This window comes from Myodes glareolus, chromosome 4 (assembly GCF_982192425.1).
Source record: "Myodes glareolus chromosome 4, mMyoGla1.1, whole genome shotgun sequence".
NCBI classification, from domain to species: Eukaryota; Metazoa; Chordata; class Mammalia; order Rodentia; family Cricetidae; genus Myodes; species Myodes glareolus.
The window spans coordinates 63,827,250-63,842,395 of record NC_142029.1 but is presented as its reverse complement, the minus strand read 5'-3'; the positions used below and the strand labels follow the sequence as shown (position 1 = coordinate 63,842,395).

General features: G+C 43.8%; 1 protein-coding gene across 3 annotated transcripts in view; it reads right to left on the bottom strand.

The window, feature by feature from the left end:
• Nucleotides 1–2,979: 2,979 nt before the first annotated feature.
• The window catches only part of Cpne4 (copine 4), a 482,133-nt gene continuing 469,966 nt past the window's right edge, over nucleotides 2,980–15,146 (bottom strand). For all 3 annotated transcript variants that reach the window (XM_048417340.3, XM_048417341.3, XM_085689654.2), the window contains exons 15-16: nucleotides 11,592–11,828; nucleotides 2,980–4,690 (exon numbers count right to left, since the gene is read on the bottom strand). In XM_048417340.3, the coding sequence (XP_048273297.1) occupies nucleotides 4,556–4,690; nucleotides 11,592–11,828 (372 nt within the window). In that variant the 3' untranslated portion in view covers nucleotides 2,980–4,555. The remainder of the gene's footprint in view (nucleotides 4,691–11,591; nucleotides 11,829–15,146) is intronic.

Genomic DNA, 15,146 nt, shown 5'->3' with positions numbered 1-15,146 from the left:
GAGTACTAATGGTCTTCAAGGGTTGTGAGACGAGATGAGGAGGAGGCCAGATGACTCTGTGGGACCAAATTCGTTTTCCAGAGCCAACTTTCCAGAGCAGTTATTTTTCTTTTGACTGGTACAGTTAGGCTCCTGTACTGCTTTGAAAAACTGGTAAGCTGGCACGTGTTTTTAACATGTGATATTAAAGAGTTTCATGCCGAGCAGCAGGGTTTTCAGTTATCCTGAAGACAGTCTGCACTGGGTCCATATTTCCGCTCACTTTCCCCTTGCCTTCCATTCTTATTCTCTGCTCTCGATTACTCACAGGGCTGGCTCAGCTCCTGGAAGCATTCATGAATGTGTCTGATCTACACGATATTCTTAGTGGGTAGATAGTGGGAATATCCCGAGGATCTACTGAACCCCACCTCATGGTGTGTGGAGCCTATGAGAGGAAGATGACGTCCTCAGATGAGAGAGATAGTTCCAAATTTGGGGCAATGGTCTGTTTTCTTTCTTTCTTTTTATTATTAAATCTCTATGTGTGTCTCCTATGTTTATATCTGTGAATTCAGGTGTGTGCACATAATGTTGGAAGATAACTGGGTGACCGTCTTCTTTGTCCACTCCAAGACAAAATCTCTCACTGTTATGTGTACAGCAAGATAGCCAAGCCTGTGAGCTCCCATGAGTCTCCTGTCTCTGCTTCCCATCTCACAGTAGAAGGGAGGTGATTAAGACACAGACTGCCATGTCTGACTTTCAATAGGTTCTGTGGGTTTGAGCTCAGGCCCTTGTTCACATGCCCAGCACTTTCCCTGCTTTCTTACAGGTTTCCTAATGATCTACTGTTAATATAGCAGATGTATTACCGATGAATGAGTGAGTACAGTACCAAGAAGGTAGAGATGGGGGTTTGGGTTCAGAGTTCACAGCATCCATTATTCCAATTCTGCCTTTGTTATGGACAACCAGTGGCATTTCCAGCTGGTGACAGCATCCCTTCATTTTATGGCAATTTTTCCAAAACCTTGATTCCCTGACTTCTTATTCATTCTTCCTTTGACCTATTTCGTTTCATTAAAAATTTTCGTCAATGTGTTGTGCCTGTCAGTCAAGAGAAAGTGTGTGAGAACCACATGGGCACCGTGCTGCCACGGCTCTGCTGGCAGTGCATTTCCTTGCTAGATGTCTTCCTCTGACTCTGTCTGTGTAGTTCACACTGTCAATGGAAATCCTGAACTTCTACATTTGCCTTAAAGCCAAAGCTTCCATTCTGGCTGGTCAGAAACATGTGCCTACCAGCAGCCAAATAATTTCAATTAAAAAGGGGGTGGGGCTCCACTTGGAGTAAAAAAAAGTGTTGTTTTAATTAATATTGCCTTTCTTATCTGACAAGGGCAGGATCCTGGGGTTAACTTTACCTATGCCAAACACATTATTAAGTACATTCAAGTACTGAATGTGTGCCCTTTTCTGTTCTGGCTGTATACATGTTGTCAATGCCAAGCTTCTTTGGGGTCATATAATGATTCTTCAGACATGTGCACCTCTTATCCCCCATCCAAAACTACATAAATGTTTGTGCGTGAAATAAGTGCATATTTTACCCACATCATATACACATATATGTATATTCTCTTGTTCCTTTTTGTTGCTGAAACGGTTCATAAAATAGGATGCTGCCTCCAACAAGCAAGGTTTAAGAAGAGAGTCAGGGGACATCAATGGTGAGGCTTTTATATCTGATTTTAGAGCACTTTCATGGAAGAGGACAGTAACTGGCTCCTAGGATGGAGGGCTCAGCTCCCTGGGCTCCTCTATACACCCATTTCACCAGCAGAAGAGATTTAGTCAAATAGTCACCGGGGCCATAAGGGTTATTTTCTGTCTCACCTAGTTTCTGCAGAAACATCTGTGAGTTCTCCATTTAGAAGGTGTATACTCAGAAACCTGTTCTGGGAGGTGGCTGACAGGAAGGAGGAAAATATAATTTCCACTCTTCATGGAGAGCCTGTTACTACCTATCTGGGGCTGCTGGATGGATGGACTTAGAACGGTGTCTGTTACAATCTCTTCTTGCTGTAGAACGGGTGTCTGTGCCCTTCCGCAGTTCTCACATGGAAGATCTGATGTCCTCTATGATGCTATTGGCAGGTAGAGACTTTGGGGGTGTCTGGGTAATGAGGATGGGGTTTTTGTGGTGGGGTTAGTGTTCTTGTAAGAATAGACCAGAGAGTTATTTTTTCTGTATCATGGAAGATAAAGCAAGACGATGTCTAACTGTGAGTTAGAAAGAGAAGGTCCAGATGACTGACACCTTGATTGGACTTCCTCGACTCCAAAGACATGAGAAAAAAATTCTGCTTCTTTAAGCTACTGTGTTTATGGTATCTTGTTATAACAACCTGAGATAAGATATCCTTAAGTGATTGTTAGGTGATGTTGTATTTGGAACTGAACTTGAGTCATGTTATAAAAAGGGAAGGAAACCACCTAAAAGTTTTGCCAGGCAAATTAAACAGTCTTTACCGACTTGGAATCTCAGGGAGTCTGCATTGAGTGAAGACATCGTGCAGATATTGGAGCACAGCATGGTACCTCATGTCATGGTGCTCAGGGGTGTGATGCTCACAAACACCCAACCTACCTATTAAATCTATTACAGGTCAGAGATGGATCAGAGGCCACACTGACAAAGCTATTTGTTTATTCCCTCTTTGTATTGCTCACTTCTGCATGGACTAAACATGTCATCTACTGAGTGCTTCATACACACCAGGCACATAGACACAGATGTTCATACCCTGGTTTGGGGGTAGAAATGCTCATTAGGTATTTCTGTAATACAGAATGTAACTATTTCAGTTTCAAATCAACGATGGAAGCACCAGTCTTCCCCTGATGGTCCCTCAAGAAATATCTGAGAAATATACACCTCATTGACAGGATCTTGCTTTGAAAAGAGGAACAAGACCACAACTCTTAGAAAAAGAATTCTGTAAGTACCCAATTTATTCAGAAAACAATACAATTTAAACATTTATGACTTTTTTCAGTCTTACATTTGTTTTAACCATCATTCCCAAAATGTTATGCATTTGGTTGACATGTATTTGCAAGATTAGGATCTATAATTATAGCTCTGGAAATTGTACATTTGATTTGCTTAATTAATTGTTACTGCCCTCCCCCTAAACCTACCCTAACAAAACATTTCTTTTGCTATGGATACATTTCACCATTCTTTCTGACCCAAACTAAGTTTTACTTTGTGCTTTTTGAAGCTTATAAAACAATTGTCCATTTCTCCAAGAGAAGATCAAAAAAGCAAAAACAAGTCATTGTTTTGGTTCAAGACTACCGTAGATTCGGACTAAACATCCTGACCCTACACAGTCATTTCCACTTATGGGGGTTGTGCTCAGAAGTGATTAAAGAGGCCAAAAGGTGCCCCTACAGTGATCTCAAAGACCAAGTGAGTAGAACAGAAATTCGGGGAGCCACGTTGCTATTTGGCATGGACAAGATTCCATTCAAGATCCAAGGAAGAATCTCGGGAAATAATTTCTAGGCACTGGAACCATCCATGCAGCAGGCTGTGGCGCCTCTTTTAGCCAAGCAGGAGCAAGCCAGAAGGAGCGCTCCTCAGTCTGGGTGGAGGAAGAGGTGTGACCGGAAAGCAGTGAGACTGACGTGAGGTGTGCAGCTTCTGGAATCAGCCCCACTGCTTACTACTCTCACCTCTGGGATGGGCCAGCCCTCTATGCTACCGGCAGGGAAGAGGTGCCACTGGCTAGCAGGCTAGGAGCTGCCCTGGTTGAGATGATTTCTATTGTGAAAGCCTTGAGTTCAGAACCTCACCGGTCCTTGTGCGGTGCAAGGAATGCGTGAGCATCACCGAGGATCTTGTGAGACATGCAGAGCCTCAGGCCCGGCGTTAAAAAGCTCCATTAGAACAAGATTCTCAGGGAATTTGTGTCTATGGGAGTGTGTAAACATGGGTACTGGGCTAAACAACCCAGCTCCACTTCCAAAAGGCTACTTCTAGGTAGGTAAATTTATTTAGTAGAGAGGTCATTCTCAGCAGGGAGGGGCTATAGATAACAACTGCAAAACCAGTGTAAGATTATTTTTTATTATTATTTTAAACATGCAAAATACAGTCCATGCATCTGCCATTTTGAAAAGTCTCTCATCAGATAGGAGATTAAGCCAAATACGTTTTGGCTATCAACATTCAAGAAATGTTTCAAAATGCTTTACAGTGTAAAGATAATAAGAAATTTAGCAAAATTTCAACAAACCGGTATAAAAATGGATACGTATACCATTTTGTTTCAAGGCAACATGCTGTAAAGTGGATGTTATGACTGTATTTCGTTGTAAAAAGTCTTTTACAATACAGATCAGGCCTTGGGGCTACACATGCAAAAAAAAATATCAATTAGTCAAAAATCACCGAGACGTGCTATCTTTAAATGTATATTATCATTATTTTCTTTTAAAGTACAGGAATAAAAGTTGTAAATATTAGCGAACAGTGCTTCCAAACTCTGTAAAAGTGTGGAGTTCATGGTGCCAGTGTCCGGGAAGACTCATACATTTCCGATGAACACTTTGGTTTAATCCCTTTTCCGTTGTAATAGTCCACGACTTGATTTGGGACTTCAGCCAACACACTCTTTGCAAGGGCAGCTGGCGACGCCTGCAGGGAAGAAGAAATGACCATGACTTGAAGCAGATGCAGACTTTTGACACACAGATCTGAGCCCTGCTCTCCGCAGCGGGTGTCGTTCACTCAGTCACACAGCCATCCGTCCGCTCAGCGTTCTCGCTCTGTGTCCACAGACGCCAATTCACACCTGAAGATGAATCTTCCTGCACATGTTTTTTTGTTTGTTTGTTTGTTTGCTTTTTGTTTCCTCCTTTACATTTCCATTCAGTTTAAAACACGTTCCATTCACTATGCCAGGAGCAGAGGGAATCATGTGAAGGGACCCAGCATGGCGAAACTGAACACTTCTTAAAAGGTAACAAGCGGTAAAGGCTACCCACCAGCGATAGATACCGCATAACGCCCATGCTTCCTATCAGGTTAGCTGCTTAGAATGAAGTCAGAGCTCCTGAATGGAGACCTGAGTTTTAACACGGTGCCCTGGCGATTCCTACTGAGGTCTGAGCTGCACTGTTGTAGAAAGTCACAAACACCGTAGGACAAAGTTATCTTAGCAGCACACCTCCAAGAGGAAACAATATTTAACTTGGGTGTATATTTAAAATTCAGGGAAGGGAGAGGGGAGTGGAATTCGATGATTCTAGAGACAGTAAGGCATCTGATGGAGTTGAAGGAAAAGTTCGTGTGTGTGTGTGTGTGTGTGTGTGTGTGTGTGTGTGTGTGTGGCGGGCATGGATAGTAGTGGGAATGAATTTGGTAGCCATTTAGTTAGAAAGTGAGTTTGAGGTCAGGATCTCGAATGCCCCTGTAGCATGCAGAATGCTGCTTCTACAGCAGAGAATGGTTGAGGTCAAGAGCATGGCCATACCTTGGAGTCACAGAGAACTGAACCTCACCCCTGGGTCTGACCTTTACTACTGCACAGCCCCTACGCAAACAGCTAGTCTGAGCCTCAATAGTTGCCACTGAAGGAAGGGGAAGGTTGTCCAGTTAACAAATACTTGAGATTCCCAATGAAGGAGAGCTGCCCAAGGGCCAGGGGACCATACTTCTGATCTTCTCTTTCTCAAACCATTCAACACTAAGATTCGATCTCAGAAGCAAAATTAAAAAGAAACAAGCCACTCTATCTAAGAAAGAGCAAAAGCAAGATATCCAAAAAATTCAGGAACATGCAGAGTTTTGAACCCTAGTGGTCTGAAATGTTCAGCTTGTGCCAAATCTGGCCTGCAGACACTAGCTTGCTTTCCAAATGAATGGTTGTGCTTAGAGCATGGTCTATGTATACATGGTCAGAAACAAAATTCATCTCCAACTTTCCCCTGGTTAGAAAGTTTAGAAGGCAATAAATAACTTGATTTCCCAGTTTTCCATACATCTAGGGATGGCCACATGTCCAAATTTTGCCCTCTGCGACATAACTGGAAATTTTCTAGATGAATTTTTAGGACTCCTTTCTTTCTGCTTGCAGGGAAAGACTTAGTTGGCTCCATTTCCCCCTTCTTTTTCCCCTGAATGAGACTGTGATTCCTGGTAAGAGCCTTTTTATCATCAAGAGGAACCATTGAAGGATCCCCTAAAGGGCTGATTTTCACACTACGGAATCAATCAAGAATGAAGTTGTCTGAGCCACAATTCCCAACATTTAGTTACCTAAGAATAAGTTTGCATGCTCCTTATCAAAGACTTTCCTTCTCACAGCCTTCAGTCACAGAAAGTCATAACTGGTCAAAATACAAAGAACAATTGGTGCCCAGTCTCAGCTGGTGAAATTACAACACAATCCCTATACCCAGCTCTAAGGGACCGTCTTGAAAGACGACTTGGAAAGATTTTAAGAATAAGCGGGCCAGATGGTCTGCTGAGAAAGTGTCTTTTATATATAACAGGGGAGCTGTATTACTTAAATCTCAGCAATATGGTCACCTAAACAAGAGTTGCAGTCTAACGTCAGTTGGCAGGCCAATGTGGATAGGGAGGATCTCAGAAGGCCCTGTCCCTAGAAGAACTACATACAATCAATGACTGTTGAGAAAACAACCAATCTTCTCCAGGGATGAGCCTCCCAGGACGTTACCCAATCCCAGTCCCATGTGGTCTACCCTGAATACGTGGACATGGCTACTCGAGATTGAATCCAGGTCCCAACGTCTGCATGGCGAGCACTTTATAGAGCAGTTCTCCAGCCCCCATTTCAATGAATCCCGACGCAAATATCCACACGTGGTTAGTGGCCCTGGTGCATGAGAAAGCACTGGTTCTAAGACCCCGCCACCATCATTGCACATATGTGCTGGTGCATTCACATAGTTATAGGAGCAAGAGTTGGATGGGAAAAAGCCAAAACCACAACTCCAGTTGGTAATAACGGTAATATGGACAGTATACACTAACCACTTCCATGGAACAGGCATTGTGCATAAACTCCACTTTCTACCACCCAATACCTCCGTGGCATTTGCCTTTGACTGAAAGTCTATGTCACTGAAAGGTTAAACAATTTGCCCAGAGCCACATAGCTTGACGCCTGTGCACTTTAGCACCGCGTGCTACCATGCGGAGCAACAAAAGAGAGGCAACGCATGGGTTACTGGTGTGTCTGAAACATCAGCTCCTCACCTCCCTTTATTTACGGCTTATTGAATTCTGAGTAGATTAGTTCGGATAATGAAATGCTTTTTGAAACCTAATTTGAAATCCACAAAGATAAGGTAGGTGAAAATGTTCCCAGCGCTCTGCCGGTGTCACCCCAGAGAGGCTGGAAAGGCGCAGCACAGATGGCATGAGGGACACCATGTCCTTGCCCTGCTAGGGCAGTTCTCTCATGGGACAGACCCCTTGCTTCCAGTTCCCCTTCAGTCCCTTTCAACAACCCTCCATTTTTTATTTTGCCAACGCCTAGCTTAAGCTGCAAGGCTTTCCCCGTGAATCTGTCTCTGCTATGAAGTCATTTCAGGGGTGTAAGACCTGTGAGCTGTGGGCCACAAGTAGCTGTAGGTACTTAGGACAGGGTTGAAGGGAATCCAACTAAAACAACAAACTGACTTCAAATTAGGAGGGCTTTTCTTTGCAGTTCTTTTTGGAATTCAATGGCATGGTTCTCAGACATAAATTGTAGATCACAATATCATGTTATAATGTCAGAATGTTGGACAGAGCTGGGGAGATGGCTCAGTTAATGAAGTGCTTGCCATGAAAGCTTAAGGACCTGAATCTGGGTCCCCAGCACTCATGTAATATATATTCCTGTGCACTTGCAATTGAAGTGCTGTGGCTGTGGTATGGTGTGGTTGGGAGGAAGACAAGGAGGTCCTTAGGGTTCATTGGTCAGCATGGCCATAGAGCTTGTGCTTAGTCAGAGACTCTGTCTCAAAAATAAGGTGAGAAGAAATATAAGGGGTAGAGGAAGGCCCCTAATGTCAATGCCTGGCCTCCATAGACAAAGACCTATGGTGTAGGAGTTCCTTCTGTTTGTGTGTTGCTTTCATTGGTTAATGAATAAAGAAACTGCCTTGGCCTAGTTGATAGGGCGGAATTTAGGCAGGCAGAACAAACAGAACTGAATGCTGGGAGGAAGAAGGGCAGAATCAGAGAAGTCATGGATCCTCTGCCTAAGATGGACTAAGACGCTGTTTAGAATCTTTCCCAGTAAACCACTGCCAAGTGGTGGTACACAGATTAATAGAAATGGATTAAATTAAGGTGTAAGAATTAAATAAGAAACTAGAGCCAATGGGCCAAGCAGTGTTTTAATGAATTCAATTTCTGTGTGGTTATGTGGCTATTTCGGGGCTAAGCTAGCCGGGAGGCCGGGATCAACAGGCGGCTCTTTCCCTTGAAACACACCTACTTACGTGTACATGAATGTATGCACACATACAAACATATACCACATACACACACAACACACACACACACTGGGTACAACTGTAAGCAATCCTCATCCACCCATGGGCTTCTTAGCATGTGGATTCTCCTCTGCTATCCTTGTCCTAAATATGCAAGCCTCCAGAAAATTTTCCAAAGCCTCCACTCCTGCTTTATTAGCTCACAGGGGTCCCCGGTGTGTGGGGAACAGAGGAACCCTGAGTGCGAGAAGTCCTGAGTCCATGTGCATTGTTGACGTGGGTATGGCTAGGTAAAAGATTCCAGTCCCATGGGAACGGCAAAGCCTTCCCCAGGTGAGGCTCACTCCGAGGGATGGCAAAGCCGTGCTCTGGCATGAATGAGGATGTTGATAGTGCATACAGAAAACGCCAATCACAGCTCCCCACACCATCTTTACAGCCCGAAGTTTGTACCCTACAGAGGCTGCCCCTATCTTGATTACCTAAATCTTCTTGTTCTGTTGTTTCTGGCACACTGCAACTTCCACCAGAGAACCAAGTCCGACCCTCCCCTACTTCTCCGTATGTCTCTATGTCTATCTCTTGTTCATTTCCTTGCTGCCCCAGTCAGGCCTGTCTGGGAGCCACGCTGGATGAGGAAGCAGCATGTCAGGTGTGTGCCTTGCGCCACGAATACTCTGGGAATCTGAGGATCAGCAGGAGGCTCAGGAGAGGTGAGCACCTTTCATGGCTTGACGGCATTGCTCTCGCGTGGGTCCCATGATGGCAAGTGTGATGGCTAGCTTTAAAGGCCAACTTGGTGGCAGTGCATCTACTTTTATTGGGCCTGGGTGATGGAAGGCAAGGGAAGTCTTTAAGAATAGCCTTCCCTCTACGTCATATGCATTAGGAAGCAGAGAGCGTCACACAGCACAGCAGCAGCAAATTGAGCCAGCCCCAGCATGTGCATGCTGGGCCTTTCTGATGCTGCACTTTGCTGTCCATAGCAGACAACTTGGGAGCTTGGGGAGCCTTGGCACTTTTCTTTAGAAACCTTCTCTATGGGAAAGCAGAAGACGGGCTGGATGCCGGGGTAGTTACTCTTCCCTCACAGCATTGACCAGAGATCTTGTGGTGAGATCAGCTGTTGCTGCAACTTGAAAATGCCCTCTGCACTCAGCTCGGCAGCAGGGGATTGATTTCCTGCCTGCTTAATGATTTTAATTACACTGTGGCCATCTTTAAAAAGAGAATGGTGATCACGTTGAACTATGATGACAGACAGATTCGGGCAGCACTGGAGTGTACAGTCCCTTCCCTTAGAGGTTGGGCAGGCCATGGAATCTAAGGTTCAGCTGAGGCTATGTGGCGAATGCTTGATCTAAATGACCACGGGAAAGCCTGCCACAGAGAGACAGAGGTGCAGGCAGCCATGCCTGGCGAGCACAAGAGGATATCTCTGTCTCTGAGATTGCAGGTACTGGTGTGGCTGGGGTCCCAGAGTGAGGTCAAATTGAACTTGGTGAGCGTGGACACAGCCCAGAAAATGGCTGTGAAGAATGTTGGAAATGCATTTGAGTGAGCATCATTGGAGCAGAATGGCTTTTCCAAATAAGCATCCAGTGGGAGAGTGCATACACTGGATGACAAGACACTGTGCCAGCCTCTCTCTGTGATCTCAACAGCAATGGAGCCCCACATAGGGAAAGGGCTGCTGTAGAAGCCAACAGGAATGTTTCCAGAGGGAATACACGCATTTGTGCACTCATGGGACAGGTGCCAGAGAAGAAACTGTAAAGGACACTGAAGACTTCGGGGTCAGGGGCTCATGTCTAGACCCTCCCTTTGGAATGGTGACCACGGCAGCAGAGCAGAATCCAGGACTGTAGCAGATAGCAGGGACTGGATGTGCTCTGTTATTGGATGATGTTTACAAGGGCTTACAAATTAAAGGATGCTGGAGACTTTCTGTGGCCACCTGCAGTACTTCCATGGTCTCTTAGACACCGTTTAAGCATCTCTGAAAGGGCATTGTATGAACCCAAAGAAGTCTTAATGTTGGTTCTCATGGTTTCATTTAGGGGTGGGGCTTGTGGAAATTTCAAGGTACATCTGTCTCCAAGAACTTGATAATTATCTCCAAATTGGAACTGTGGATAAACATAGTGATAACGTTCTCAACATCATACTAGGGCATTACCTAGAGCTGTAGTTCTCAACCTGTAAGATGTGACCCCTTTGGCGGGGGTCAAACAACCCTTTCGCAGGGGTCGCCTAATCCTTTGGAAAACACAGATATGTACATTACAATTTATAACAGCAGCAAAATTCCAGTTATGAAGTAGCAAAGATAATTTTATGATTGGGGGGGTCACCCAATATGAGGAACTGTACTAAAGGGTCACAGCGTTAGGAAGGTTGAGAACCACTGCTCTAGAGGGCTTTCTCCAGCCAATCAGGAAGTACAGCTCTGCTTTACTGCTTACTGTGGGTAATGATCCACAACTGTACAAACTGAGGATACAGGTGACTTCTGTCTAGCAGGGCAGTGATTCAAAGATTATGCGTTTGTATGTTCTTGACCGTGAACCAGTCTGCTTTGAGAAGCTTACTCCAGTATTTTCTCCCCTCACTGACCACACTAAACTATATTAATACTCATTATTAACAGCTTGACCATACTGCTCTTGAGTGAGCAGACTAACTTGCCAATGTGGCTCACTGTATGGAGGGTCTATGCTTTCTGCACACAACAAACACGTAATCTTCAGTGTGGTCCAGGCTGAATTTCTGCTTATCCTTGCTCCTTTCTCACGTATCCCCGAGCAAATGTCCCAACTGTCTATACCAACCTCAAGCAACCAGAGGTCCTAAAATTCCTGAGTGAAGACAAACGCTTGCAAAATGTTGGCAACTACAGCCACCATGACTTCTTAATTCTAATTCAATATATGCTCCTTTCCCCAAATAGTTATGATCCTTCCTATAGGATTTGTTCAGCCTGGACGTGGTCTGCTAATGCTGCTTCAGAGCTAACAGGTCACTATCAACATTGGCGGACCTGTGAGAGATGTGAGGATGCCCCCCATGATGTCTATGCATACGTGTTTGAAGTTCCGGAAGGGCACAAACTGGACGATGTCTCGAAGGACGGGCTCTCCCTTGGGTGACCTTAGAATTCCGTCGTCACCATCCAGCATCTGCATGTCACTGAAATCAGCGTTCCCCACTCCCACGATGATGACCGACATGGGGAGGTGCGAGGCGTGGACGATGGCCTCCCGGGTGTCCGCCATGTCGGTGATGACACCATCTGTCAGGATCAGCAGGATGAAGTATTGCTGCGGGAGTCGGGAGTCCGTGACAGGTGATAATGAGGGATGAGGTGGGGGAGAAAATGACAACAGTATCAGTTAGATATCTATATCTAGGTGGCCTCCTTGTAGAGTGAATGATAGCAGCAGAGGTAATAGGCATTTTGCTTGTTTCTTCAACTTTTTTGTTAAGAAAAATGTAATGTTAAAAACAAAATAGCCTGGCCACATCTATGGGTTCATTACTGGGCATCAACAATTATCAGCATATGGTCAATCTTGCTTTATTTATTGTCCACACTTATACTTTACATTATTTTTGAAATATATTTCATATATTACAGCATTTTCATAAAATATGCATAGAGATAAAATTCTACTAATAAAAATAATATCCTACATATGAAACTAAAAGTTATAACCCAACCCATTGAGGAAAAAAACGACGGCTATTTGTGCTTTCTGTACACAAAGTTTCTTCATTTGGTTTAACTTTCTGCCCTAAACTAAAACCTTAAAAACCATAGCAGTTCATTTCCTGATGACCCACATTTCAAAATGCAGGATATTTTCCTCAAAGGCTCCCCAAAGATTTCAAGCTATCTCCACCAATCCCGAAAGTTCTGTCTCCTTTTATATTCATTTATTCTTACCTATTGATTTGGTTACTATCTCAAATAGGCTAGTGGTTTTGGCTCTATTTGTGACAGTTACATTTTCACTCCTGAACTACCAAGTCCCAAGCTTCCGTGGGTCTGCTAACCTTCAAATCAACTTCACTTTAGTTCCCTGTGCTCACAACCGAGCCAGAGTTGGTCATCGTTCATTACCACACCACCTAGGACATTGTGTCCTTCAGTGCCCATCTTCTAGATAACCTCCTGTCCTCCCAGCCTATCTGTTCTCTCTCTGTCTTCCCATCAACTTTAGAGAGACTTCAAGACCCTTGTTGCTTCTATATCTTTTCAGGTTCTCAGTTAAAACCTATCTGATTTGGGCTTCGGGTCAACAACAGACATGTTTTGAGCCTCTGCACGGTAGCCCTAAAGGTTTAATTAAGACCATGATGAATGGAGATACAGTGATTGTAGCTTAATTATAATAATAATCTATTGATTATTATAAAACTCAGGATACGTATAAAACAGAAGACTTGGAGTCAGGAGAACTGCCTTCCGAGCCTTATTCTGTGAGACCTGGAATATTCTATATTCCTTGGTCTCGGTTTCTTAATTTCACAAAAGATGTGAAGGACAAGATCATCCTGTATGGTCCCCTTCAGCTTGAGGGTCTTTGAAAATCTACAGCTGTGCTGTTCAGTGCAGGAGTTACCAACCTCATGAAAATACTGAGCCTTTCAAATGTGGCCAGAGTAAGAGAGGAGCTGAATTTGAAATTAAAAAAAAATCTATACTCAATTCAGTTATTGAACACTTCTAAGTAATTTTAGAACAAATCAAAAAATTGATTTTTTATACATTAACTTATAATATTGAAATAAAGATCAAGTATCTGTGATAACTCAGAACCTAAATTGAGATGACATTAACTGTAAAATACACAAATATTTTAGTCTTATTACAAAAATCAAAGTATTTCTTTCATATTTTATATGACTCAGATGTTAAAATGACAATTATTTGCTAGTTGGGATTTTATTATTCATCAAGGATCTCCTTGTTTATCTTTACTTTTTAAATGTGTTTACTCTAGCATTTAAAATTGTATCTAGGATTTGTATTTCCTTTGGACTAAGATGGTGGGAAGCTCTGCTGGAACAGGGACAGGGCTGGGCATGTGTCACTATGATGATTCTCCCCGTAGGCATACGAAAGGTACCCTGGCCCTTGGTTTGCTGTTTCCCCGTTCCCTCTCCATGTGGAGAGGCTGCTACAGGGCTCCCCTGGGATGGGAATTGGAATGAAGACTGCAGCCGTCAGTGCAGGAAGACCCACTGGCGTGACTGTAGATGTTGGCCATCATGAGCACACTATGCTAGCTTCACTGTGAGAGGGGAGGGAAGAGGCTTTGGGAGATGAAACACAGGTGAAACTCAAGAGAACTTTCCTCACAGTCCCCAGATATTCCTCATCACGGAAGGAGGTAAGTGTGGGAGACTAAGACATTCCAGGCAGAAGCATTAGTTTGTTGGTAGAGCATGGGTCAGACATGTGACATCCTGGGTTTGGTACTCAGCGTTACAAAGACTAGTATAAGAATAAGGATGAACTTATATTCAAGCTAATTCACAACAACAACAAAGATTAAGAACTCTCTGGAGTCAAGTTGCCACAACAGCTCACCCCAAAATCAGGCCAGAAAAGCATTTGTGTGTGAATTATTTTCATCTATGAATATATCTGAGGTCTATGGAGATGCGTTTTTATCCCTAGAATAATTCTGTAATATCAAAGAGAAAATCCTATTACAAGATCCCCTGACACAGTTTGCCTGTGGGGCTTAAGCTTGTGCCCCTTGGGAGTAATAATGAAAGACCCCAGGCCCCAGTGTCCCACCTCAAGAGAAATCTCCAGGGAAAGAATAATTACCCAGATATCCCATCAGAGCCATTTATCTGGCATTTTATTTGTAGATGCTTCTTACATGTGGTTCTGTGATTTGACTATCTCAGTCTTTTTAGGAGTAGACTCCGCTGGCCTGGAGTTGGGAGCGATGCCATGGCCTCATGTTGGCTTGGATTCGCAGCACAGCATCCACACCTGTCCCTGTGAGGTTGTCCCTTTACTTTTGTAGGTCCTGGGATCCCAGGGAGATTGAAAGCATCTACTCTTAAAATTAAGCTACAGGGATTTCCAGAGGATCTCTTGGATGCTCTTGTCAACAAAGGAAAGGAGACAGGCTTTCTTAGTTGGCAAGAATGTGCTTTTAGTTTCATTTTTTTAAAAATCTGTTTCAGGAGCTGGAGAGATTGAACTTATCTCAGGAAGGCCTTGAACAGACTATGCAACTGAAGATGACCCTAAACTTCTACTACTCTTGTCTCTACTGAATTCTGGTGTTATGGTGTCCTCTATCAGACTGGCTTTATGTGGTGCAGGGATTGAGTCCAGGGCTCTGTACATGCATGCTAAGCGCTCTGACAACTGAGTTACATTGTCAACCCCATAATTATGTTTTCAGAAGATTGGTCTGCTTTTCAATGAAGCACAGATGCCCTGGGGAAAGATGTAGAGTCCACTTAGGATTTGCCTCAGTCTAAGTGAAAACAGTTGTTGGCCCAGAATAGACAGTAGTCACAAAGGTACCAAGAAGTAAGAACACTTGGGATTTAGTTGGAAGATAGACTAGTGTCATAACTTGTCGATGAATCAGATGAGGGTGGGT